The sequence below is a fragment of the Oncorhynchus kisutch genome, linkage group LG13, assembly GCF_002021735.2.
Source record: "Oncorhynchus kisutch isolate 150728-3 linkage group LG13, Okis_V2, whole genome shotgun sequence".
NCBI lineage: Eukaryota > Metazoa > Chordata > Actinopteri > Salmoniformes > Salmonidae > Oncorhynchus > Oncorhynchus kisutch.
In genome coordinates, this window is record NC_034186.2 from 71,283,818 (window position 1) to 71,310,169 (window position 26,352).

A 26,352-nucleotide genomic window follows, 5' to 3' on the forward strand; every position below is an offset into this window, starting at 1 on the left:
ATGGCTGTGTGATCAATGTTTTACACCTGGCATCAACAGGTGAAGCTGAAATAGTCAAATCCACTAATTTGAAGGGGTGTCCACATACGTTTGGTGTACTTTTGGTATCAGTTTTGTAGCAGTTGCGCCCTTCGCATTTTCTAGCTTTATCAAAGCAGTACTTACTGAAATACTGTTGTCAAAGATGAAATGTGTCCATTGGATTACCAAGATGATGGTTATTGAAGCCAATGTATAAACTACAGCAGAGGCTGGTGGGAGGAGCTATTGGAGGACGGGCTCATTGTAATGGCTGGAATGGAGAAAATAGCATAGGAACCCTACTCTAATTGGTAGAGACCATCACTGCCAAGATGTGGGAATGACAATGTAGCCTACATGCTTGGCCCAATCATCTTCAATAAAATGAATGTGTATGATTATTAGCAAGTGAAACAATATCGAAACCAGTGCAGGCCATTGATGGCATATGGATTGACACAAATCAGTTATGACAGGATGTTCTACAGCTGTTAAAGTGAACACTGAATAATTCATTTTAAAGTAATGTCTAATGTGCAATTACCAAACAACAAACATGTCCTCTTTCACATACTTCATTTACAGCAATCATTGTCACTTTTGTCATCCCCAGGCAGTAAGTCGGGCATATACAACCATTTGTGCATCACTTTTCCCTTGTTAATCAACTACAAAAATGTTATAAGTGCCTTAAATTTTGCTGGACTCCAGGAAGAGTAGCTAATGGGGATCCATAATATCTACAAAATACAACACAAAATCAAGAACCATGCGCAACTTAACAGTTCAAATAAGTCTTTGGGTGCAGGGTCCAAAAGGCATATAAACTAGAAAAGGAAAACCGGCATTCACCAAAATAGTCAAAGTTTTAATGTTCTTTAGCCGCAGCAGCAGCAGCAGCGGTCAGTTTGTTTGACATCTTTCGATGACACTGACAGCTTTAGTCAACGCTGACTGCAGTGCATGAGAAGGGTTGAGGTCTCCAGAGGAAGAATGAGAGGTTGTGGACATGTGCACATGCTTACAAACATGACCTACACTCTGCTTTTAAGACATCACTGGCATCATGGGACCTTATACTCCCTTGCAGTAGTTCAGGGAGTTTCCACCATCCGGTCTCAATCACTGTTGGAAACAAATCAATTCAAAACACAGTTGGGCAGAAAAACAAGTACTATTTACGTAAATATAAAATCTATTACACATAGGTGCAATAAAAAAAAAAACTTAGCACAATTGTTTTTATTAATATGTTACCTTGAATATAAAGTCCATTCTTCTCATAGTCTGGTTGGCAAACTGGTCAATGACCCTCTCATACCAGTGAGGATTCTTCTGTAGTGATTTAAGAATTCTCCTTTCTATGGATAGGATTGCCAGGTTCCTGAGTCGCTCTTGTCCCATGGTGTTCCTTGTGTAGCTTTTCAGCCTCTTCAGACGAGAAAATCTGCTCTCCACGCCCGCTGACGTTGCCCCTATAGTTGCAACTAGGCACATGAACCGGTACACCTCAGGCATCACTTCATTCAATCCACACCCCTTGAAATGCAAGATTCTGTCACACAGTTTTCGACTGTTCCCTTGAAGCTCCTCACCACAGTAGAACACTTGCAGCTCAGTTTTCAGTTTTTCCATGTTGAAAAAACACCCATAGCTCTGGGACAGGCTTTCCATTGCATTTGCAGGGAATTCACTCCGGAATGACTCAAATTTCTCATCATCTAACAACTCCATGTATCTCCTGCTGTCCAGGCTTTGGAACCTCTGTGCTATTTGTGTCTTGATGTTGTCATGGATTGAATCGTACAGTGATTTGTACATCTGCATTACATCCTGCGTGCCCTGCCTTCGCTTCCTTCCGTGCATCAACTCTGGATCATCTGTCATGTTCGAAGCCTTCTGATATATAGCACTAAATTCTTCTTCAGATTTGTGCTCCTCTATCTTGAGCATAAGATTCTCAATCCTCCTCTTACAAAGTTCTACATCCATGGCATTATGTTGCACACTGTCAAAAACCACATCTGTGCAAGCAAATATATATTCAAAAGTGAGAAGTAAAAAAATAAAATGAAAATCTTCCAACTGGGTCTTGAACCCATTTGCATCGAAAATCGTGTCATCATCCATGTTAGGATGCTCTGTGATACCTGTGAATGTGTCCAACAGATGCTCAAAGTTTTTTGCCACCGTGTTAACGACTCTGGACGTGAAATTCCAATGTGTTGGTGCGTTTTTGGGCAAACTTGCACAAGCGGCCCTTTCTAGCAGCATTCTATTGGTGGACTTACAAAAAAAAGTTGCGAAGCCACCCAGTGTGGCAAAGAAAACCTTGGTCTTGGGCATAGACTTCACGCTCTGGCTTAATACGGAGTTGAGGGGATGTGCATAGCAATGCACAAAGGTGGCCCTCGGAGCTACAGCTCTTACTTTTGCTTGCAGACCATTTAAATCAGAAGCCATTACAGCAGCGCCATCATATGTTTGAGCGACTAGTTTCTCCACAAAGTTCAACTCTGACATCTCCGAATTCACTAGATCAAACACAGACTGTGCATCTCGCCCAGCTGACACATCAAAGTAGCCCAAGAAACGCTCCTGGACACACCCCCTATCATCCACATACCTGACAATGACAGACAACTGCGAATGGTCTGTAGTTTCATCCATTTGCCATGAGAAAAATGGAGCAGCGTCAACTTCGCTTTTAATCTCACTTTTAATTGATGATGCGATAGCAGTTATCAAGTCATTCTGAATTGTTCTTGACATTCCAGTGAACACAGTTGAAGATTCCATATGCTGAGCAAGTAAAGCATCATACCGCGCGATTACCTCTGCCAATTCCCTGTAGTTGCCTTTGTTAGCGGAACTTTCCGTCTCATCGTGCCCCCTAAAAGCCAACTCTCCTAAGTATGCAATGCTGTCAATGAGGCGTTTGAGAACATCCCTGTTTCTTCTGACCTTTTCGTTGTGTTGCGCAGCTTGAATACGCAGGCCTTCATTGAGTGAATGATTGGCATGATGACTCGGGTGTCCCAAAAGCTTGAGTTTCGCGTAGGAGTTGAGATGCTCCCGGCATTCGTCATGCCGTTTAGCTGAACGGTCAATGTTCTTCAGGTCACTGAACCCCCCTTTAGCCCAAGGCTCAAACGTTCCAAAGAGCAGACAAGGCCAGCAATACAAGCGGCTTGATGAAAGACTACCTGTTAGCCATTGATACTTTTTATACCAGTTGGTATTGAACGCCCTCCTCACTTTGTCATCCTTCCTTATGTACTTGATTTCAGGCAGAGGTCGACCCTCTGTTTTAATTCGCAACTTTTCTGTGGACTCCAAAGAATTAAACGGGGTCTTCAACAAAAAATCCACAATGTTGTCAGAATTCACGACCTGGCAGGTGTGGACAAGTAGCTGCTGTGGTGTGTGGAACATACAACTGCAGTGGGGGCAGCTGTGTGAGGGGGAGTACACTAGAGTTTCTGTCTTAACCACTCTGATTTCAGAATCATGCTCAGTCTTAATTTCCACCGTTCCTTGGCTAATGTAAACAGAATCTGTTTCAGTCTTGGTTTTAATGGTTCCAGAATCCTGGTTGAGTGCTCTAGAATCCAAGTGATAATTTGATGTGATTCCGTTATGTTCCTCACTTGTTTCATGCACTTCAAAGTCTGTTTCCTCCTCTTTGATTTGGATGATGTTGAAAGTAAACCCATTACTGCTGAGAGAGTGGGCTTGGCCAATGTCTGAATCTTCTCTACTGGAGTCAACATCATCTGACTGTGTTTCACAATCTGTTTTGATGGGGTCTCGATGACTTCTAGTCATCTTGGTTTTATTGTGTTGCTTTTTCCAAGGTTTGATCTTAATCTTGTCGATTGGTTATTGTCTAGGTCTTCCTCTTCATTTGCATTCTGTGAAAAAAAAAATACTTGATTTGAATAAAACACCAGGTCAGGAATCATCATGACAATCGTCCCATCCAACACTACAAAGTAAAACAACAAGTAAAGGAAAGCATTTCGTTTCATGCATTTTTACATAGCTTATCAATGGGTGAATAAATAGCTAGCAAGACAGTAGCCCAATATTGGACAAAAGGAGCCTAACGTTACTCCTTAGTCCAAGGAACTTACATCTTGTTTATAGGGCGAATTAGCTCTGCAAGCCAAAACAGCCAAATACTCCAAAATGTGAATCGATTCGCAATTGCGGTATGGTTCTAGAAACATCAATCGTTCTACTTTCATCTCACAAATGCAAAATACACACTTACAGTAAGCTGATTAGCACAGGTAGTTGACTGTCTTCCGTAAACAAGCGCTGTAACATGGAAATATGGCCGTGTGGGGAACCCTAACCCTATATAAAAAGGTGTATCAATTTACCCTTTAAATTTTTTTAAATTATTATTTCTCGCCAATATAAAAGATTAGGTCCTTATGCTTCCAAAACCGTACCACAAGTGATGTGTCAAATGTTCAGGCCGAGCATCACTGCTCTTAAAAGAAAAACTGCCCCCTAGAGAAGACACCATAGTCCAACTACTCGTTTTATGTGTAATGCAGAGCCATATACAGTGCATTCATAAAAGTATTCACACCCCTTTACCTTTTCCACATTTTGTTGTGTTACAGCCTAAATTTTAAATTGAGATTTTGTGTTAATGTTCTACACACAATATCCCATAACGTCTAAGTGGAATTTGTTTTGTAGATATTATTAATAAAAACATTAAAAGCTGAAATGTCTTGAGTCAATAAGTATTCAGCCCCTTTGTTATTGTAAGCCTAAATAAGTACAAATATGGTTAACAAACCACTATTCCATCTCTGTACCCCACACATACAGTTATTTGTTAAGGTCCCTCAATTGAGTAATGAATTTCAAGCACAGATTCAACCCCAAAGACCAGCAAGGTTTTCTAATGCCTCGCTAAGAAGGGCACCGATTGGTAGATGTGTACAAATAAAAAGAGCAGATGCTGAATATCCCTTTGAGCATGGTGAAGTTATTAATTAGACTTTGGAAGGTGTATCAATACACCCAGTCGATACAAAGATACAGGCATTCTTACAAACCCAGTTGCCAGAGAGGAAGGAAGCTGCTCAGGGATTTCACCATGAGGCCAATAACTTTAAAACAGCTACTGAGTTTAATGTACGGATCAACAACATTGTAGCTACTCCACAATACTAACCTAAATGACAGAGTGAAAAGAATGAAGCCTGTACAGAATAAAACAAATATTCCAAAACATGCATCCTGTTTGCAACAAGGAACTTAAGTAATACTGCAAAAAATGTGACAAAGAAATATACTTTTTATCCTGAATAGAAGGCATTTGGGACAAATCCAACACAACACATCACGGGAGTACCACTCTTCATATTTTCAAGCATGGTGGTGGCTGCATCATGTTAAGGGTATGCCGGTCATTGGCAAGGACTAGGGATTTTTGGTGGGATATTAAGAAAACGGAATACAGCTATAAGCACAGGCAAAATCATAGAGGAGAACCTGGTTCAGACTGCTTTTTAACAGACATTAGGAGATCAATGCATCTTTCAGCAGGACAATAACCTAAAACACAAGGCCTAATCTACACTGGAGTTGCTTACCAAGACAACATTGAATGTTCCGGAGTAGCCTAGTTAGTTTTGAAAATCTATGGCAAGATTTGAAAATGTCTAGCATTGATAAATAATTAACCTTTTTTAAGAATAATGGGCAAATATTGTTCAATCCAGGTATGCAAAGCGCTCAGAGCCTTACCCAAAAAGACTCACAGCTGTAATCACCGCCAAAGGTGCTTCGACAAAGTACTGACTCATGGAAGTGAATACTTATGTAAATTAGATTTTTCTGTGGTAAAATTTAAATACATTTACAAAAATTTCTAAAAACACATTTTCACTTTGTCATTATAAGGTATTGCGTGTATTGATGGGTAAAGGAAATTAAAGGGGAGGCAGGGTAGCCTAGTGGTTAGAGCGTTGGACTAAGGTTGCAAGTTCAAACCCCCGAGCTGACAAGGTACAAATCTGTCGTTCTGCCGCTGAACAGGCAGTTTGAGTTTGAGTTTATTTTTATTTTTACAGGGACAGTGCACATTAATCAACATTTCAGTAAAAGTGCCGGTTTTAGCCAACCGGCTAATTTTCAACCGCAGTCCCTGGGCAGGTTATTATTAAAAACAATTACAATATAGACAATAGCAACATAGAACAAGCAAGACATAGCATACAGACAGAGCAACATAGGACAAGCAAGACGTAGCATACAGACAGAGCAGCATAAAACAAAAAGCAGCAAGACAAAATTCATAAAAGCAACAAAGTGTTTCCACACCTCACAAGCTACAGACAACAGACAACATGGAGTGGCAACACACAGCTAGGGACCATGTTCACAAATCTGATTGACCTTTAGCCATGTCTTCAAGCATTTTGTGAAAGTGTGATATGTGGTGCAGTTATGTGTGTCTGATGGCAGTGTATTCCAGACATGGGAAGCTCTCACAGAGAATGCAGATTTACTAAAGGTGCTTTTCCTTAGGGGAACTATACAGTCACCTCTCATGGCAGACCTTGTGGATCTGCTGCCATATGTCTGGGTTTTCTGTTTGTTAAACATATTGAGTGGAGGGGGAGCCAGGCCATTGAGGATCTTGAATACAAGACATGCGTCGGTGTATTGCACAAGATTTTCCCAACTCAAGAGCTCATGCTTTCTAAGGATGTGACAATGATGATGGCTATTGGGCTTCCTATCAAGCACTTTGAGAGCCTGTTTGTAGACAGACTGAATAGGTTTTAATGTTGTACAGCAAGCTTGGGCCCAACTAGTCAAGCAGTATGTTAAGTGGGGGAGTATCATAGATTTGAAGTACAGTTTTGCTACCTCTGTAGTCAAACAATTTCGTATAAATCGGAAATTAGCTAGGTTGAATTTGGTTATTTGAATTACCTTTTTCACATGCTTTTTAAAAGAGAGGTTGGAATCAAGTATGATGCCAAGGTACTTAAAATCGGATACCACCTGGAGCTTCTCCCCTGACACATAGACATCTGGCTCAGTAGCATCTGTTGCCCTCTTTGTGAAGAACATGCAAACAGTTTTTTTCACATTGAGATGCAAACACGAGTCACTGAGCCACTTTGTAACCTGGACCATTACAGTAGTGAGTTCTTGTGCAGCTTGTTGTTTGCATGCACATATATCACTGTATCATCTGCATACATTTGAACTTCAGACCCAGTACAGACAGAAGGCAGATCATTAATGTACAGGCTGAACAGGAGGGGCCCCAGTATTGACCCATGGGGCACGCCCACATCATAGCTACGAGTGGGCGACAGCTCATTGCTCACTCTGACACACTGAGTTCTGCCTTCAAGGTATGATTTCAGGCAGTTAACCTACTGTTCCTAGGCCATCATTGAAAATAAGAATTTGTTCTTAACTGACTTGCCTGGTTAAATAAAGGTAAAAAAAATAAAAAAAATAAAATAAATACATTTCTTCAATTTAGGCTGTAACGCAATAAATGTCAAATAAGTCAAGGGGTATGAATACTTTCTGAAGGCACACATACATATGGCTCAGGTGTAATGTAATGGCACTGAAATGAGAGTCATGGTCAAAGGCTAGCAAGATACAGTGGGGAGAACAAGTATTTGATAACCTGCAAAACCGGCAGTGTTTCCTACTTACAAAGCATGTAGAGCTCTGTAATTTTTTATCATAGGTACACTTCAACTGTGAGAGACAGAATCTAAAATAATCTAAAGACACTTGTACACATACTCAAACAGACTCCAACCTCTCCACAATGGCCAAGACTAGGGAGCTGTGTAAGGACATCAGGGATAAAATTGTAGACCTGCACAAGGCTGGGATGGGCTACAGGACAATAGGTAAGCAGCTTGGTGAGAAGGCAAAGACTGTTGCCGCAATTATTATAAAATGGAAGAAGTTCAAGTTGACGGTCAATCACCCTCGGTCTGAGGCTCCATGCAAGATCTCACATCGTGGGGCATCAATGATCATGAGGAAGGTGAGGGATCAGCCCAGAACTGCACGGCAAGACCTGGTCAGTGACCTGAAGAGAGCTGGGACCACAGTCTCAAAGAAAACCATTAGTAACACACTAAATCCTACAGCGCACGCAAGGTCCCCCTGCTCAAGCCAGAGCATGTCCAGGCCCGTCTGAAGTTTGCCAATGACCATCTGGATGATCCAGAGGAGGAATGGGAGAAGGTAATGTGGTCTGATGAGACAAAAATAGAGCTTTTTGGTCTAAACTCCACTCGCTGTGTTTGGAGGAAGAAGAAGGATGAGTACAACCCGAAGAACACCATCCCAACTGTGAAGCATGGAGGTAGAAACATCATTCTTTGGGGATGCTTTTCTGCAAAGGGGACAGGATGACTGCACCGTATTGAGGGGAGGATGGATGGGGCCATGTATCGCGAGATCTTGGCCAACAACCTCCTTCCCTCAGTAAGAGCATTGAAGATGGGTCGTGGCTGGGTCTTCCAGCATAACAACGACCCAAAACACACAGCCAGAGCAACTAAGGAGTGGCTCCATAAGAAGCATCTCAAGGTCCTGGAGTGGCCTAGCCAGTCTCCAGACCTGAACCCAATAGAAAATCTTTTGAGGGAGCTGAAAGTCCGTACTGTCCAGCGACAGCCCCGATACCTGAAGGATCTGGAGAAGGTCTGTATGGAGGAGTGGGCCAAAATCCCTGCTGCAGTGTGTGCAAACCTAGTCAAGAACTACAGGAAACGTATGATCTCTGTAATTGCAAACAAAGGTTTCTGTACCAAATATTAAGTTCTGCTTTTCTGATGTATCAAATACTTATGTCATGCAATAAAATGCTAATTAATTACTTAAATCATACAATGTGATTTTCTGGATTTTTGTTTTAGATTCAGTCTCTCACAGTTGAAGTGTACCTAAGATAAAACAATTTTTAAAAATTAGACCTCTACATGCTTTGTAAGTAGGAAAACCTGCAAAATCGGTAGTGTATCAAATACTTGTTCTCCCCATTGTAGATCGTACAGAGTAAAGCCAACAAAATACTAGGCTGTTTGGAAAAAACTATTCTGGCTTAGCCAAAACACTGGAGAAGTATGTTTACTTCGACATTACACAACCTCACCACAGTACGAGTCATAATACCCATGAAACATAGCAGTCAAACAAGGAAATTGTTCCAATTGTTTTTCCCATATGGGATTTTAGAAACACTTAAAATAAGGGCTTTGTTTCCTGTTGGCTTACCCTGGCGTGACATTTTGATAACCGTGTGAATCTCTCTAGGACAAGGTGACTTTTCAATATATTCGCCTATATTTACCCCTTCCAAACCAAAATGAAATTTGTAGTCTTGCAGGTCTACTTTGATGCTAATTTGCATTTTTTGATCTGAGTAAATAGAGCTGAATATATTGATAAAAGTAACATTGTCCAAGAGAGATGTACTTGGTTATCAAGAAGTCATGCCAGGGTTAGCCTACACGAAACACAGCCCTTATTTGAAGTGTTTCTAAAATTCCCATATTTTATGGTGGAAAATGGATTTGAACCATTTCCCCGTTTGACCGCTTGATTCTATGGGTGTTAGGACACCTTCACTGTTTCTCTCTACTACAACGGTCACATGGACATACCTCTATCAAGAGGCAGTACAGAACCTCGGTGTTATTTTCTCAAATCAAAAGGTTTAACATACAGCAGAGTGGAACATTTGATAGCAGAATACATTTTACGTCATTAGGAGGTTAGTTAAATTAGCTAGATTCCATTTCTGACCCAGAAAGGTATGCACTCTCTTCGCCTGGGTTACGTTAGCTAACAATATTAGCTAGATAGTAGACAATGTAAGCCACCTTACTCCTTACTCTAGATACTAACCATGAGAGGAACACCTTTCTGTTTCTCGTTCAAATACTCACAAATAGAAAATAAATGTTCGCTACACCGGAAGAATGTGTTTCCTTACAGAGGAAGAGGCTTTACTCTCGTTAAAATCTGTCCGCGAGATAAATGTTTTGTTGTATGGAGGTCTATGAGAGTGTCGAATTACGTGAGGCCTTTTTAAAATCAAATATAAGTTTCGTAATGTTTAGGTTGTTACAAATGTAAGTGGATGCACGTGGCATTAAGGCAACTAGGAGAAAAACGACTTAGTACTGCCTGTTGTGCCAAAGTATATCTGACCTCTCATTGGCTAGCATGGTCCCGCCTGTCTTCCATAATTGAGGGAGGACATATATTTCCATTATTAGAGCGGTCACTTGACTATCTGGTCAAATCAAATTGTATTTGTCACATACACATGGTTAGCAGATGTTATTGCGAGTGTAGCGAAATGCTTGTCAACATAATAGACAAGCGTTTCCATTCCTGCGGTTAATATTTCACGGTACCTGACCAATCAAGCAATGACCTCTGGATTATGTGCAATAATTTAGAGGCTGTTTAATTATTATTTTTTACCTTTATTTAACTAGGCAAGTCAGTTAAGAATAAATTCTTATTTTCAATGACGGCCTAGGAACAGTGGGTTAACTACCTTGTTAAGGGGCAGAACGACAGATTTGTACCTTGTCAGCTCGGGGATTCAAACTTGCAACCTTTCGGTTACTAGTCCAACGCTCTTAACCACTAGGCTACCCTGTCGCCTAGATTGGTGTGGATTCTTAAATAAATATAAATTATCGCCAAAAGTATCAGTTTGGTATCAGCAATTTTTGTAGCTTTGCCAGTTCTGACTCAAAATGGTGCAGCGGTTTAAGGCACTGCATATCAGTGCAAGAGATGTAACTATAATTGTAATTGGGAATCCCATAGGGCAGAGAACAAATTGGCCCAGCGTCATCTGGGTTTGGCCGGAGTAGGCCGTCATTGTAAATAAGAAATTGTTAACTGACTAGCCTAGTGAAATAAAGGTTACAATCAATGATGAATTGTCTTTGTATTAGCAAGAAGAGAGTAATTGTATGGATTAAGCACCTGTTGTAAAGCGGATAGAGCATACCATTTTATTTACTGTCCTGATTCTCCATAGGAAGACAGGTTGACTCCCACACGGACAATGTTGCCCTAGGTCTGTGATTTCAGAGACAAATAGCCTAAATTATTGAATCAATCCTCTTCAATAGCTTGCATATTGTAATATGAAATGTACAACATGATGTAATATCAAAACCAGCCAGTGCAGGCCAATGATGGTTTACCAATAGAATACTGTGAGATTGAAATGTATGTGATGTGGCTCTCTTATTTCAGCTCAAAGAAAAAACATACACAAAATACATCAGAACCAGACAACAGGCGTGCCATCTTTCACAGACTATAGAGGCCTTTATTGACATTACCACAACAGTCAGGCACAAAACCATCTTCTGTACATCACTGTTCCCTTATTAAATAACTACAACAAGAGTAAAAGAGTTGACTGTATATAAATAATCGAATAATTCAGCAACATCTAGGCAGGTGACCAGAGAGGTGGTGGGCGCGAGCAAAAGTACGATGGCAGCGGGGGCAGGAGTATGGTCTCTCACCAGTGTGGGTCCTCATGTGAGTTTTAAGGTGGCCGACCATGCGGAAGCTTTTGTCACACTCCTGGCAGTGATATGGCCGTGAGCCATTGTGGATCCTCATATGTTTGCCCAGATCCCCGGAAGAGGTATAGCAGCCGTGGCAGACAGAACATTCATACGGCTTCTCTCCAGTGTGGGTGCGTATGTGTTTTGTGAGATCTCCAGACTGAGTGAAGCTTTTGCCGCACTCAGTACAGGTGTATGGTTTCTCACCTGTGTGAGTGCGCTGGTGGTTCTTCAGGTGTGCGTGTCGGAAAAATGTCTTGTCACACACTGTGCAATGGAAAGGCCTCTCCCCAGTGTGTGTGCGCTGGTGGGTTTTCAACGCAGCAATGTTTATGAACTTCAGCCCACAAACCCCACAATGGTAGTTCCTTTCATTGCTGTGGATCTTCAGATGCAACTTCAGATAACCTTTATCTGCAAAATCTTTACCACACACAGTACATTTGAAAGGTCTCTCCCCTGAGTGTGTGCGCAGGTGAAGCTTCAAAGAATCACTGTATGCAAACCGCCTGTCACATTTGGGGCAGGATAAAGGCTTCTCGCCAGAGTGAACGGTCATGTGAACTCGGAGGTGCCACATCCGGGCAAAATCCTTTCCGCAGTCCTGGCATTTGAATGGCTTGACCCCCGAGTGTATCATCATGTGTTTGCAATGACTGCTGGCTTCTGAGAAGCTCTTGCCACACTCCTTACAGACGTAAGGCTTCTCGCCAGTGTGTGTGCGCATGTGAATGCGCAGATTCTGAGGACTAGAGCAGCTTTTGCCACACTCTGAGCATGGCATGCCGATGTTCAGACAGACAGGGCCATTTTCAAGCTTAGTGTCCTCAGGCTTGTGACACTGGTGAGGCCCCAGTCCCCAGCAATTCTTGAAGCTCTTTCCACAGTCAGCGCAACTGAGGTATCCATCTGTGAAAGCGACAGCCATTTTATGCCAAACCTTGCAGTGAGTATGCAGTCTGGCTATGTACTGGAAGCTGCGGGCACAATAGGGGCAGGGGTGGAGTTTTCTCAGAGATGGAGAGGGGTGGGCCTGACGGGTGTGGACGTGTAGCTGCCGTGAGGTATGGAACATGCAGCTACAGTGGGGACAGCTGTGTGTGGGGGCATACACGGTTTTACTCGTTGAGACATGGCCTTTGAACAAAGCCAGGTACTGCTTATGGTGTTTGGTCTTCATGTGGTTCTCCAGGAAGTAACAGTCAGTGAAGGAGATGGTGCAGTGTGGACAAGGAAAGAACTGAGGAGAAGAGACTGAGGGAGGGACAGAGCAGTAGAAAGAAGGTAGAAAGAGGGAGAAGTGAGAGATGGGACAGAACATAGTTGTGTTTTCCTACATTTCCTCATTCAACAAAGCGCTTGAGTAAATATCTCTGCTAAATATTAATTTCAAAGTTTGCTAAATTAATGTTCAGGTGATGTTCAAGTAATTCCATCATCCATTTCAAATACAGTGTTGTGGGTGAACTGGATGTATGAACTATGCCTTACCGCCATCGGGCTCATCTGGGTTTTCCTCCTTCACCAAACACACTTTAGTGTCTCGCAGAAGAGTCTTAACCACCACCTTATGGATTAGAAAGATGAAGAAACCACAGTATGCATGAACCAAAAGTCAAAACACTCTTATCTAGTTACTAACCGTCACATGTTGGGAACTCTTCTTACATTAGACAATCTTGTTAGCATCACCATAGGACTCCTTGATATCTGGCTACACCCGGTCATTGGATTGGATGTATTTTGATGTTTGATGTGCTTCTTCTGGAAGGAAGGAACTGAACGGTTTTGTTCCTCTCCCATTCCCTGCTGTTCAAAGTCTGTTGGTTCCTCTTTGATTTGGATGGAGCTAATACAAACTCCTTTAGTAATGTAGGGTGCTTGACTAATGTCTGGTTCTTCTCGATTGCAGTCAACATCATCTGACTGTGTTCCAAACTCTGTTTTGATTAGGTCTCGATGGTGTTTAGTCCTCTTGGTTTTGTTGTGTTGCTTTTTCCCAGGTTTGTTCTTCATCTTGTTGACTGGAGTGCTTCTTCATTTGAATTCTGTGGGGAAAAGAGCAGGTTTTATTGAGCATCACCCTTAGAGAGCTATACCAGGCAGGGATCATATTAATAAACCATTTATTTATTTATTTTATTTTACCTTTATTTAACCAGGCAAGTCAGTTAAGAACAAATTCTTATTTTCAATGACGGCCTGGGAACAGTGGGTTAACTGCAATACTATAAGTCACAGGAAGGCCAAAAAGATCATCAAGGCCAACAACCACCCGAGCAACTGCATGTTCACCCCGCTATCATCCAGAATGCAAGGTCAGTACAGGTGGATCAAAGCTGGGCCCGAGACTGAAAAACAGCTTCTATCTCAAGGCCATCAGACTAGCACAGAGAGGCTGCCATATAGACTTGAAATCATTGGTCACTTTAATAAATGGAACACTAGTCACTTTAATAATGCTACTTTAACAATGTTTACATATCTTGCATTACTCATCTCATGTGTATATACTGAATTCTATACCATCTATTGCATCTTAGCCTATGCCGCTCTGACATTGCTCATCCATATATTTATACATTCTTATTCCATTCATTTACTTAAATGTGTGTGTATTAGGTTTTTGTTGTGGAATTGTTAGATATGTATTACTTGTTAGATATTGCTGCACTGTCAGAACAAGCATTTCGCTACACTCGCAATAACATCTGCTAACCATGTATGTGTATGTGACTAATACAATTTGATTTGAACAATCATCGGGTAATTTTTAAAACCACCGTATGAACAATCAACGTAAATGTATACGTTTTTAACAGTCAACCTACCAGTAATAATAGGCCTATAGACGGGTTGGTTGTTTAGCAACAAACCCGACGCCTGTACAACTAAGGCAAAACAGACGGGGTTGTGTTAAATTGCTGACATGTAAACTATATTTCGTCTCCAATGTTTATTTAAAACATAAATACATTTGCACAATGAGAACTTGTCTCTCAAATACATCGTTACATTTCTTGGTTAGCTAGCTAGCGAATTTGAGTCATAATAGCATAGATGACGTGGCAACAGTAAAAACACCTCAAAACACGACATGATATCAATAACAAGATAAAAACGATATGAAACCAGCCATTAACGATTCCCCACACGGCAGCTTCTTGTCATTGTTGTTAGCTATTTGGCTATCCAGAATCACAACACATGGAGTTATGCCACATTGAAGCATGCGCATCCTTTTCGTGACGTTGTCAGCTAACCCTCAATATGACATTAGCATTCATGTTGCTACCAACCCCCTCCCTCAGACATAGCATAGCTCGTTATAGGATTATATTACAGGCAGCAAACTCTACTTACTGTTGCAGCCAACTAGCTACTGTTTTGAGCTGCTAGTAGCCTAGTCTTTGTAAATGAGAACAACACAACGAAGGCCAATTACTTTGTATCTTGTAAATGCTCAACGAGAGAATGGCACACAGCTTCACTTTCCTTTGTTGACGCCTTAAAACGCTGCACTTCCGGGTCTATGTCCGCAACGTTCCTCCACATAAAGAACAAGGTCGTCACTAGTTACCACATTCACAAAGTCATAAACCCCGCATTAAAAAAAAACCATTATACCTCATTTAGCAGACACTCCTAAACAGTAGTGAATGCATACCTTTTTGTACTGTTCCCCCGTGGGAATCGAATGCCCAACTCTGACGTTACAAGCACCAACCTCTACCAACTGAGCCACACGGAACCTATTCTACAATTTCAACAAAGAAACGTGGTTTAAACCTTAACCACAGTGCTAACCTTAAGTATGAACATATTTTGACTTTGTGGATTTGGTAACTAGTGGAAACCATAGAACAAGGAACCAGATGTTTCACCGGATGTGTAAATCTGAAGCATCCGGTTGGAATTTCCACTTCACACCAAATATGGTGTGAAGAAGCCCAGCGGTCTAGCCTGACCACTGAGATATAATAAGAATGAGCCTGATGACTTGCACAAAATTCTTCTGCTGCTCTGTCGTTCGCTATGTACTTTAGTCGGAGACTCCCATAATTGAAGTAGTTTGTGGTGAAGAGGGGCACGAGCATCAAAGTCAACAACATATTTTCAAACCATCGCTTTACCCAGGGAGAAAGACTGCCCCTCATAGATAGCGATAGCGCTGACGTCATCCATCTATTCCTATGGAAAACTCCCGATGGCGTATTTGAATTTAAAATGCGCGGCGCCATATTGGCACAGACAGAATAATCAGCAAGATATTTCAACAGGATGCATAAGTGTGAAGCATCCGGTTAGCGTTTCCACTCACTACCAAAAATGGTTATGAGAGAACACTAGAATCTATTACAAACAGAGTGGACTAAGTTTTGTAGATTTTATCCTTCGCCAAAGTTTGTTAGGAAGGACGAATTGAGTTACGGACATGTTCAATCTCTCCCTATCCCAGTCTGCTGTCCCCACTTGCTTCAAAATGTCCACCATTGTTCCTGCATCCAAGAAAGCAAAAGGTAATTTAACTAAATGACTATCGCCCATAGCACTCACTTCTGTCGTCAGGAAGTGCTTGAGAGGCTAGTTAATGATCATATGACCTCTACCTTACCTGTCACCCTAGACCCACTTCAATGTGCTTATGTAACAGATGTATATCGTACTCTCCTTGTGTTGTTTTCTCCAAATAAATCACATCAGCCAGTGGTCCCAGTTGAGCATAATTTATTTCTGTTGCTGTTGTTAAATAGGAAACAGCACGTTAGTTGTGCAGGGCTTAACGATATTGATGGGTGTCGATGGCAAAATCTGTAGCATGAAGACAACTGTGTTAGCAGTGGGCTTATGTGACCATTACATCAGTGTATGCTAGCTAACACACTTATTTACAGCAATCATATGCCAAAGCACATCCCAGAAAGGCCCTCAATCCCTAACAGGTACCATATTTATACCACACATGTATAAATCAGTAACGTACAGAAAACTTGTACACATTGTAAAATAGAAAACAGTATTCAGAACGTGACCTACCCCTTGCATCACATTCTCATACTGGGAAGACCTGACGTTCGCGATCTCCCCCTATCTGCAAGCGGGGCCATACACAACACACCTTATTGTCATCAGAGTTGAACCAACCAATAAGAATGCTTGAACATTAAATACACATTTCTTTAGAGGCAAGTGGAAACATAACCAACCCTGTTACACTTACTACCCCAATATATCCACAGAGGATGTAATCGCCATCGCACTGCCCTATCCCATCTGGACAAGAAGAATACCTATGTCAGAATGCTGTTCATTGTCTATAGCTCAGCCTTCAACAGCATAGTACCGTCAAAGCTCATCATTAAGCTCGGGGCCCTGGGTCTGAACCCCGCCCTGTGCAACTGGGCCCAGAACTTCATGACAGGCTGCTCCCAGGTGGTGAAGGAAGGAAACAACACTTCCACTTCGCTGATCCTCAACACAGGGGCCCCACAAGGGTGCATGCTCAGCTCCCTCCTGTTATCGCTGTTCACTCATGACTGCGTGGCTATGCACGCCGACAACTCAATCATCAAGTTTGCATATGACGCAACAGTAGTATGCCTGATTGCCAACAATGATGAGACAGCCGACAGGGAGGTGAGGGCCCTGGCGGAGTGGTGCCAGGAAAATAACCTCTCCCTCAACATCAACAAAATGAAGTAGCTGATCATGTACTTCAGGAAACAGCAGAGGGAGCACACTCTGATCCACATCGAAGGGACAGCAGTGGAGAAGGTGGAAAGCTCCATGTTCCCAGGCGTACACATCACTAACATTCTGAAATGGTCCACCCACACAGACAGTGTGATGAAGAAGGGGCAACAGCGCCTCTTCAACCTCAGGAGGCTGAAGAAATTCAGCATGGCCCCTAAGACCAATAGAAACCTTTACAGATGCACAAATGAGAGCCTCCTATCAGGCTGTATCACCACCTGTACGGCAACTGCACCACCCTAAACCGCAGGGCTCTCCAGAGGGTGGTACGGTCTGCCCAACACATCACCGGGGCACACTGCATGCCCTCCAGGACACCAACAGCACCCGATAACACAGGAAGGTCTAAAATATCAAAGGACATCAACCACCCGAGCCACGGCCTGTTCACCCAGCTATCATCCAGAGGGCGAGGTCAGTACCATATATTTCGGGGGTAAATATATCCATATACAGTTGAAGTCGGAAGTTTACATACACCTTAGCCAAATACATTTAAACTCTGTTTTTCACAATTCCTGAAATTTAATCCTAGTAAACATTTCCTGTCTTAGGTCAGTTAGGATCACCACTTTATTTTAAGAATGTAAAATGTCAGAATAGTAGAGATAATGATTATTTCAGCTTTGATTTCTTTCATCACATTCCCAGTGGGTCAGAAGTTTACATACACTAAATTAGTATTTGGTAGCATTGCCTTCAAATTGTTTAACTTGGGTCAAATGTTTTGGGTAGCCTTCCACATGCTTCCCACATGCTTCGTTAAGCCATTTTGCCACCATTTTGGAAGTATGCTTGGGGTCATTGTCAATTTGGAAGACCCATTTGCGACCAAGCTTTAACTTCCTGACTGATGTCTTGAGATGTTGCTTCAATATATCCACATAATTCTCCTGCCTCATGATGCCATCTATTTTGTGAAGTGCACCAGTCTCTCCTGCAGCAAAGCACCCCCACAACATGATGCCACCCCAATGCTTCACGGTTGGGATGGGGTTCTTCGGGCTTGCAAGCCTCCCCCTTTTCCTCCAAACATAATGATGGTCATTATGGCCAAACAGTTCTATTTTTGTTTCATCAGACCAGAGGACATTTCTCCAAAAAGTACGATCTTTGTCCCCATGTGCTGTTGCAAACCGTAGTCTGGATTTTTTTATGGCGGTTTTGGAGCAGTGGCTTCTTCCTTGCTGAGCGGCCTTTCAGGTTATGTCGATATAGTACTCGTTTTACTGTGGATATAGATACTTTTGTACCTGTTTCCTCCAGCATCTTCACAAGTTCCTTTGCTGTTGTTCTGCGATTGATTTGCACTTTTCGCACTTTTCGTTCAACTCTAGGAGACAGAACGCGTCTCCTTCCTGAGCAGTTTGATGGCTGCGTGGTCCCATGGTGTTTATACTTGCGTACTATTGTTTGTACAGATGAATGTGCTACCTTCAGGTGTTTGGAAATTGCTCCTAAGTATGACCCAGACTTGTGGAGGTATACCATTTTTTTCTGAGGATTTCTTTTGATTTTCCCATGATGTCAAGCAAAGAGGCACTGAGTTTGAAGGTAGGCCTTGAGATACATCTACAGGTACACCTCCAATTGACTCAAAGGATGTCAATTAGCCTATTAGAAGCTTCTAAAGCCATGACATCATTTTCAGGAATTTTTCAAGTTGTTTAAAGGCACAGTCAACTTAGTGTATGTAAACTTATGACCCACACACACACACACACACACACACACACACTCAACCCCTTTCCCCCACAACAACCATAGACTCAGATTCTCAACAGTTGCACCATCCAGAGCCCAACTCAAAAAAGATCTTGATTTACAAATGCATATACAGTTGCAGCTGTATGAGAAGGCCTGCAAAACGATTTTTTTTTAAATGGTCAGAAATCGGGAGATTTGATTAACCATTGTCATGTCCTAGATGATGGAGGTCAGATATACCCCATAGACCATATTCCCAAGCATCTCTATGCAGACTGTTAAATAGCCATCACTAGCCGGCTACCACCCGACTATTCAACCCTGCACCTTAGAGGCTGCTGCCCTAAATACATAGACATGGAATCCCTGGCCACTTTAATAATGGAACACTTGTCACCTTAATAATGTTTACATACTGCTTTACTCATCTCAAATGTATATACCCTATTCTATTCTACTATATTTTAGTTAATGCCACTCCGACATTGCTCGTGCTAATATTTATACATTTCTTAATTCCATAATTTTACTTTTAGATTTGTGCATTGTTGTGAATTGTTAGATATTAATTCACTGTTGGAGCTCGGAACACAAGCATTTCGCTACACCCGCAATAACATCTGTTAAATATACTCTACCATTCAAAAGTTTGGGGTCACTTAGAAATGTCTTTGTTTTGAAAGAAAAACATTTTTTTTGTCCATTAAAATAACATTAAATTGATCTGAAAGACAGTGTAGACATTGTTAATGTTGTAAATGACTATTGTAGCTGGAAACGGCTGATTTTTAATGGATATCTACATAGGTGTAGAGAGGCCCATTATCAGCATCCATCACTCCTGTGTTTCAATGGCACGTTGTGTTAGCTAATCCAAGTTTATCATTTTAAAAGGCTAATTGATCATTAGAAAACCCTTTTGCAATTATATTAGCACAGCAGAAAACTGTATTGCTGATTAAAGAAGCAATAAAACTGTCAGTCTTTAGACTAGTTGAGTATCTGGAGCATTAGAAATTGTGGGTTCAATTACAGACTCAAAATGGCCAGAAACAAATAACTTTCCACTGAAACTCGTCAGTCTATTCATGTTCTGAGAAATGAAGGCTATTACATGCGAGAAATTGCCAAGAAACTGAAGATTTCGTACAACGCTGTGTGCTACTGCCTTCACAGAACCGCGCAAACGGTCTCTAACCAGAATAGAAAGAGGAGTGGGAGGCCCCGGTTCTACACTCTCATTTAAACTCCTTACTTGTTTGTTGAAACAATGAACAAACGCCACCTGCTGGAGAAAGACCGAGTTTCTGCGAGTTATGCCTTCCTCTTCCTTTTTGTTAATCAGTGGTCTTACGCCGAGGCAGCTCGGTTCCAAATCGAATGCAATCTACTTTCAGCAGGTGCAAAACACGACTACACGCATGCCTGGGCAAGATTGATCGAACCCCCTCATTGAAAACGACATAAATTAACTATTTTGAGTTAGTTATAAATGGGCGCGTTCGACATTGCAGCCGACTTTAAAGGCAAGTCGAGACTGACTGATCTACAAATCACCTTGCATCATTAACCCTTTAACAAGCACACCAATATATTAGTCTAATGCACTAATATATATATATATTTTGGTTTTTCAACTAATATATATATATATATATTAGTCTAATGCACTGTTGGCACATTGTGTCAGCTTCTTCAACTACAAGACCTACAACCCACAGCCTTGTTGCCCTAGGTCTGGGATTTCAGAGACTAGGGGATGTTCTCATTTGGACAAAAGGCTGTCCTCTCTTCGAATACTCTGTCCTCCGTGACCCGGAAACCGATAAGTGGTCGAGTGTCAATATGTTAGTAGGTGAACTGAGAAGTGTCCTCGCACCCTCATGTCAAGGAAGCACAAGATTATCCTACCCCGAGTCCTTTGCCGGAGGGTTTGGAGATCCGCTACACCCCAATTTGAATCAGCTGTTCTTAACAGAGAAAAGCAGGCACATATTTAAAAACGACATGCTACTTATCCTTTTATTCATAAAACTATCTAAATTACTTTTTACTACTTTAAACATTTAATTTGCATGTGAAGGAGTCTTCATACATGTGCATTTGTTTCCACATTTCCTCACCTCCTCTATTTGACCTTTGACCTTTTTCAAAAAGAGGCGATGAGATGACGAAAGAGTTAGCTAGGCTAATTGAGAATGTCCCTAGGTCCACAATGTGACTATCAAAATGTGGGAATGATAGTGTAGCCTGAAAGCCAATCTATGCTTGATCCACAAATGTGGTCGAAGGTGTGACACAATTGAGGCATGCAGAGGCCAAAACAAGCTCCGTACCACATCGCTGTGCACCTCTCACATTTTGTAACAATGCAGAGGGCACTGTATAGCTCATCATTGGCATGATTGGTTGACGATAAGTGGGGGCGGGAGGTCCTGTATAAGCATTGTTCTGGCTACTGTGGCGGCTGCATCTCATTAAGTGCTATACGGTCACAGCAGATGGCAGATTTACCATGCAGAGCCTTTAAGAGCTTAAATCAATCCTCTTCAATAGCTTGCATTTCGTAATATGTAGTCAGACATGCTGCAATGTCAAAACCAGCCAGTGCAGGCCAATGTATACTGGGAGACTGAAATGTGGGATATGACTCTCTTATTGGCTACACGCCTCCAGCTCAATCAACAAGTTTGCATACACAAAAAACACCAGAACTACACAACAGGTGTGCCATCTCTCACAGACTATAGAGGCCTTTATTGGCATTACCACAACAGAGTCGGGCACAAAACCATCTTCTGTACATCACAGTTCCCTTATTAAATCACTACAACAAGAGTAAAATACTATTTATATACATTCTAATTTCATCATTCAGTGACATCTAGGCAGGTGACCAGAGAGGTGGTGGGTGCGAGCGAAGGTGCGATGGCAGCGGGGGCAGGAGTATGGTCTCTCCCCAGTGTGGGTCCTCATGTGAATTTTAAGGTGGTTGGCCAAGCGGAATCTCTTGTCACACTCCTGGCAGGGATATGGCCGTGAGTTATTGTGGATCCTCATGTGTCTGGTTAGATCAGCAGAACAGATAAACCGTTGGTGGCATTCAGAACATTCAAATGGCCTCTCCCCAGTGTGGATGCGCTTGTGTTTGGTCAGATCTCCAGACTGAGTGAAGCTTTTACCGCACTCGGTACAGGTGTATGGTTTCTCACCTGTGTGAGTGCGCTGGTGGTTCTTCAGGTGTTCATGTCGGAAAAATGTCTTGTCACACACTGTGCAATGGAAAGGCCTCTCCCCAGTGTGTGTGCGCTGGTGGGTTTTCAATGCTGCACTGTTGATGAACTTCAGCCCACAAACCCCACAATGGTAGTTCCTTTCATTGCTGTGGATCTTCAGATGCAACTTCAGATAATTTCTGTAAGCAAAGTCTTTACCACACACAGTACATTTGAAAGGTCTCTCCCCTGAGTGTGTGCGCAGGTGAAGCTTCAGACAGTCCTTGTATGCAAACCGTTTGTCACATTTGGAGCAGGAGAAAGACTTCTCGCCAGAGTGAATAGTCATGTGAACTCGGAGGCGCCCCATCCGGGCAAAATCCTTTCCACAATCCTGGCATTTGAATGGTTTGACCCCCGAGTGTATCATCATGTGTTTGCAATGACTGCTGGCTTCTGAGAAGCTCTTGCCACACTCCTTACAGACGTAAGGCTTCTCGCCGGTGTGTGTGCGCATGTGAATGCGCAGATTCCGAGGACTAGAGCAGCTTTTGCCACACTCTGAGCATGGCATGCCAATGTTCAGACAGACAGGGCCATTCTCAAGCTTAGTGTCCTCAGGCTTGTGACACTGGTGAGGCCCCAGTCCCCAGCAATTCTTGAAGCTCTTTCCACAGTCAGCGCAACTGAGGTACCCATCGGTGAAAGCGACAGACATTTTGTGCCAAACCTTGCAGTGAGTATGCAGTCTGGCTATGTACTGGAAGCTGCGGGCACAATAGGGGCAGGGGTGGAGTTTCCTTAGCGGGGCAGAGGGGTGGGCCTGACGGGTGTGGACGTGTAGCTGCCGTGAGGTATGGAACATGCAGCTACAGTGGGGACAGCTTTGTGTGGGGGCATACACGGTTTTACTCTTTGAGACGTGGCTTTTCAGCATGGCCAGGTACTGCTTCGGGTGTTTGGTCTTGATGTGATTCTCCAGGAAGTAACAGTCAGTGAAGGAGATGGTGCAGTTTGGACAAGGAAAGAACTGAGAAGTAGAGACTGAGGAAGAGGGAGGGACAGAGCAGTGGAAGGATGGTAGAAAGAGAGAAGAGAGCGATGTGAGAAGGAAACAGAACACAAATGTGATTTCTTACATTAACTCATTCAACAATAAAATACTTGAGTAAATATCTTTGCTGAATATTAATTTCAAAGTTTGCTAAATTAATGTTCAAGTGACGTTCAAGTAATCCCATCATCCATTTCAAATGCAGTGTTGAGGGTGAACTGGATGTATGAACTATGCCTTACCGCCATCGGGCTCATCTGGGTTTTCCTCCTTCACCAAACACACTTTAGTGTCTCGCAGAAGAGTCTTAACCACCACCTTATGGATTAGAAAGATGAAGAAACCACAGTATGCATGAACCAAAAGTCAAAACACTAGTTACTAGTTACTAACCGTCACATGTTGGGAACTCTTCTTACATTAGACAATCTTGTTAGCATCACCATAGGACTCCTTGATATCTGGCTACACCCGGTCATTGGATTGGATGTATTTTGATGTTTGATGTGCTTCTTCTGGAAGGAAGGAACTGAACGGTTTTGTTCCTCTCCCATTACCTGCTGTTCAAAGTCTGTTGGTTCCTCTTTGATTTGGATGGAGCTGATGCAAACCCCTTTAGTAATGTAGGGTGCTTGACTAATGTCTGGTTCTTCTCTATTGCAGTCAAAATCATCTGTTTTGATGGGGTCTCGATGTTGTTTAGACATCTTAGTTTTGTTGTGTTGCTTTTTCCCAGGTTTGCTCTTCATCTTGTTGACTGGAGTGCTTCTTCATTTGAATTCTGTGGGGAAAAGAGCAGGTTTTATTGAGCATCACCCTTAGAGAGCTATACCAGGCAGGGATCATACTAATATCGAACCAGGGTCTGAAGTAACGCCCCTAGCACTAAGATGCAGTGCCTTAGACTGCTGTGCCACTCATGATCCCTAAACTAACTAGCTAATGTCTTGAGCTGCTAGGATTTGTATTTCATTAGGATGCCCATTAGCTAAAGCAGTAGCTACTCTTACTGGGGTCCACACAAAACATGACATATTACAGAACATTAATCGATTAGGTACAGCACAAGGACAGAACATACACTTTAAATTAGAATACACACTTTTATACATTTAAGCCTTGGCATTCCATGCATTATATAGTCATTATAACAGCAATACTGCAGCCATTCATTTCCCATACATTGCCATCCTTTGCTCTACCGTTAAAATCGCTTTGTCTAAAAGCCGATTTATGCGGTCAGATGCTCCATATGGATGGTGTGAAGCAAATGGATGGCGTCTCCCAAATGTTGTAACGATGTGGATGGCTCCATTTAGCTTCTCCGCATTGACATGATTGGGTCACGGTAGGTAGGGTTGGGAGGTCCTGTATAAACACAAACTCATTCCTTGGCAACTGCCTTTACAACAGATCTGCGCTGCTTGACAAAGTGCAATAAGTATAAATGCCCTGACTTCTGCAGAGGCGTATCGCCGTAAATGCTGCACGGCCAATGCAAACATCAGATTGACCAAGTAGCACCTTTAAACAAGTCAGGATATCATAATCTCACAGCAGAAATTGTTTTGTAAACACCAGATAGAATCTCAGAACATCAGGGGTGTAGTCATTAGTCCAACCACGAGTTTCTATTGGACAAATTCAGATAGGTCCCTCCCCGTTTCGTTCCTTTTGCTTCCGTTAAAGAAACGTTTTGCAACAGAATCAGCTAATGAATAGCCCCTGGAACCATCCTGTCCTTGGTTCTTCCGTTTGACGTCAATCCTATGTATTCGTGTGATTCATAGATGCTACTGAATGCAAGTGCAACCAGATGGGGAGAGGCAATGCAAGAGGGTGTACTCTGCCCAAAATCTGTCCACGTTAAGCAGGTCAAGATAATTTTTAAAAAAATGCTATTGTAATACGTGCGGCTTATTTGATATAATAGAAGTTTGGTAATGCTTAGGTTATTACGAGTGTACTGGTATACGTGTGATGCACTGACATCCCGGCAACTTTGAGAAAATCACTTTATACTAGAGCTGTCCCTGTTGAAATTCAAGACGGTCTATAGGCGTTGGACGTTAACACTCCTCAAAGAATATTCAAAAAACTAGATGTATCCACCTATCTAAAGAAAGCAATAGGGGGGACCTCGCCGTTGTGCTCTGTTGACAACGAATCCCCATTGTTAGGGCGGAGACACACGCATCTCGTCATTATCTCCAGTATCTTTGGTGCAACATACGACAACGAAAATGCAATAATCACATGGAGTTTCACAGAAGTCGTTAACGAGTAGTCTCGTCTTTGTTGATAAGAACAATACAACAAAGGCTAACATATTTTATAGCTCGTAAATGTTCAATGATAGAAGGGCAAACACAGCCTCGCCTACCTTTGTCGACGCCATAAAAACGCTGCACTTCCTAGTTTATGTCCTTAAAGTGCCTACTAAACGTGGCCTTGACCAATCAGGTAATGGATCCTCGATGTGCAGCGATTTGGAGACGGTTTATTGATGTGGATTCTTAAAGCAATATTCCTCAAAATAAATAATACTGGAAATGTGTGGTATGTTTCTCATAATAAAAATAGGTATTTTATTGCAATAATAACAGGCCTCTTCTGCTGTCAGAATGTGGGAATGATACTGTACAGCATTGGTTCCCAACCGTTTTTAGTTACTGTACCACCAACTAAATGTAGCTTTGCCTGGAGTACCCTTGAAGTATCCCATGTGCATTTTACCAGTAGGCCTATAGTCTCATAAGTCTATGAGTTTTCTCAAGTACCCCCAGGGTACCTAGGCTAGTACCCCTGGTTGGGACCCAATGCTGTACAGGACAAAGGTGATATCAACACCACTGCAGGCCAATGATGGTTCTTATCCATGGACTGGTACAAATCAGTTAATGACAGGATGGGTGGTTCTCTGTTCAAGTAGGAACCCTGTTAATCCATGCACATTGTGTAAATCAGAGGA

General features: G+C 42.2%; 2 protein-coding genes across 15 annotated transcripts; both read right to left on the minus strand.

Moving 5' to 3' along the window:
• Positions 1 to 580: 580 nt before the first annotated feature.
• Positions 581 to 15,573, minus strand: LOC109878901 (gastrula zinc finger protein XlCGF57.1-like). 12 transcript variants are annotated; one of them, XM_031787127.1, is made up of 5 exons: positions 15,015 to 15,295; positions 13,294 to 13,699; positions 13,143 to 13,218; positions 1,279 to 3,935; positions 581 to 1,146 (listed from the first exon to the last, which is right to left on the minus strand). In XM_031787127.1, the coding sequence occupies exons 4-5, from the start codon at positions 3,847 to 3,849 to the stop codon at positions 1,144 to 1,146; spliced, it is 2,574 nt and encodes an 857-aa protein (XP_031642987.1). In that variant the 5' UTR covers positions 3,850 to 3,935; positions 13,143 to 13,218; positions 13,294 to 13,699; positions 15,015 to 15,295; the 3' UTR covers positions 581 to 1,143. The 12 variants fall into 12 exon arrangements, with proteins under 12 accessions (XP_031642987.1, XP_031642983.1, XP_031642985.1 ...); XM_031787123.1 differs by having other exon boundaries at positions 13,320 to 13,699; positions 15,015 to 15,292; XM_031787125.1 differs by lacking the exon at positions 15,015 to 15,295 and adding an exon at positions 15,319 to 15,573 and having other exon boundaries at positions 13,143 to 13,699.
• A 6,262-nt stretch (positions 15,574 to 21,835) lies between these two features.
• On the minus strand, positions 21,836 to 25,829 carry LOC109878880 (gastrula zinc finger protein XlCGF57.1-like). Of its 3 annotated transcripts, XM_031787137.1 has the most exons (5): positions 25,765 to 25,829; positions 24,584 to 24,749; positions 23,801 to 24,162; positions 23,624 to 23,699; positions 21,836 to 23,371 (listed from the first exon to the last, which is right to left on the minus strand). In XM_031787137.1, the coding sequence occupies exons 3-5, from the start codon at positions 24,128 to 24,130 to the stop codon at positions 21,987 to 21,989; spliced, it is 1,791 nt and encodes a 596-aa protein (XP_031642997.1). In that variant the 5' UTR covers positions 24,131 to 24,162; positions 24,584 to 24,749; positions 25,765 to 25,829; the 3' UTR covers positions 21,836 to 21,986. The 3 variants fall into 3 exon arrangements, with proteins under 3 accessions (XP_031642997.1, XP_031642996.1, XP_031642995.1); XM_031787136.1 differs by having other exon boundaries at positions 24,584 to 25,815; XM_031787135.1 differs by having other exon boundaries at positions 24,564 to 25,785.
• Positions 25,830 to 26,352: the final 523 nt, after the last annotated feature.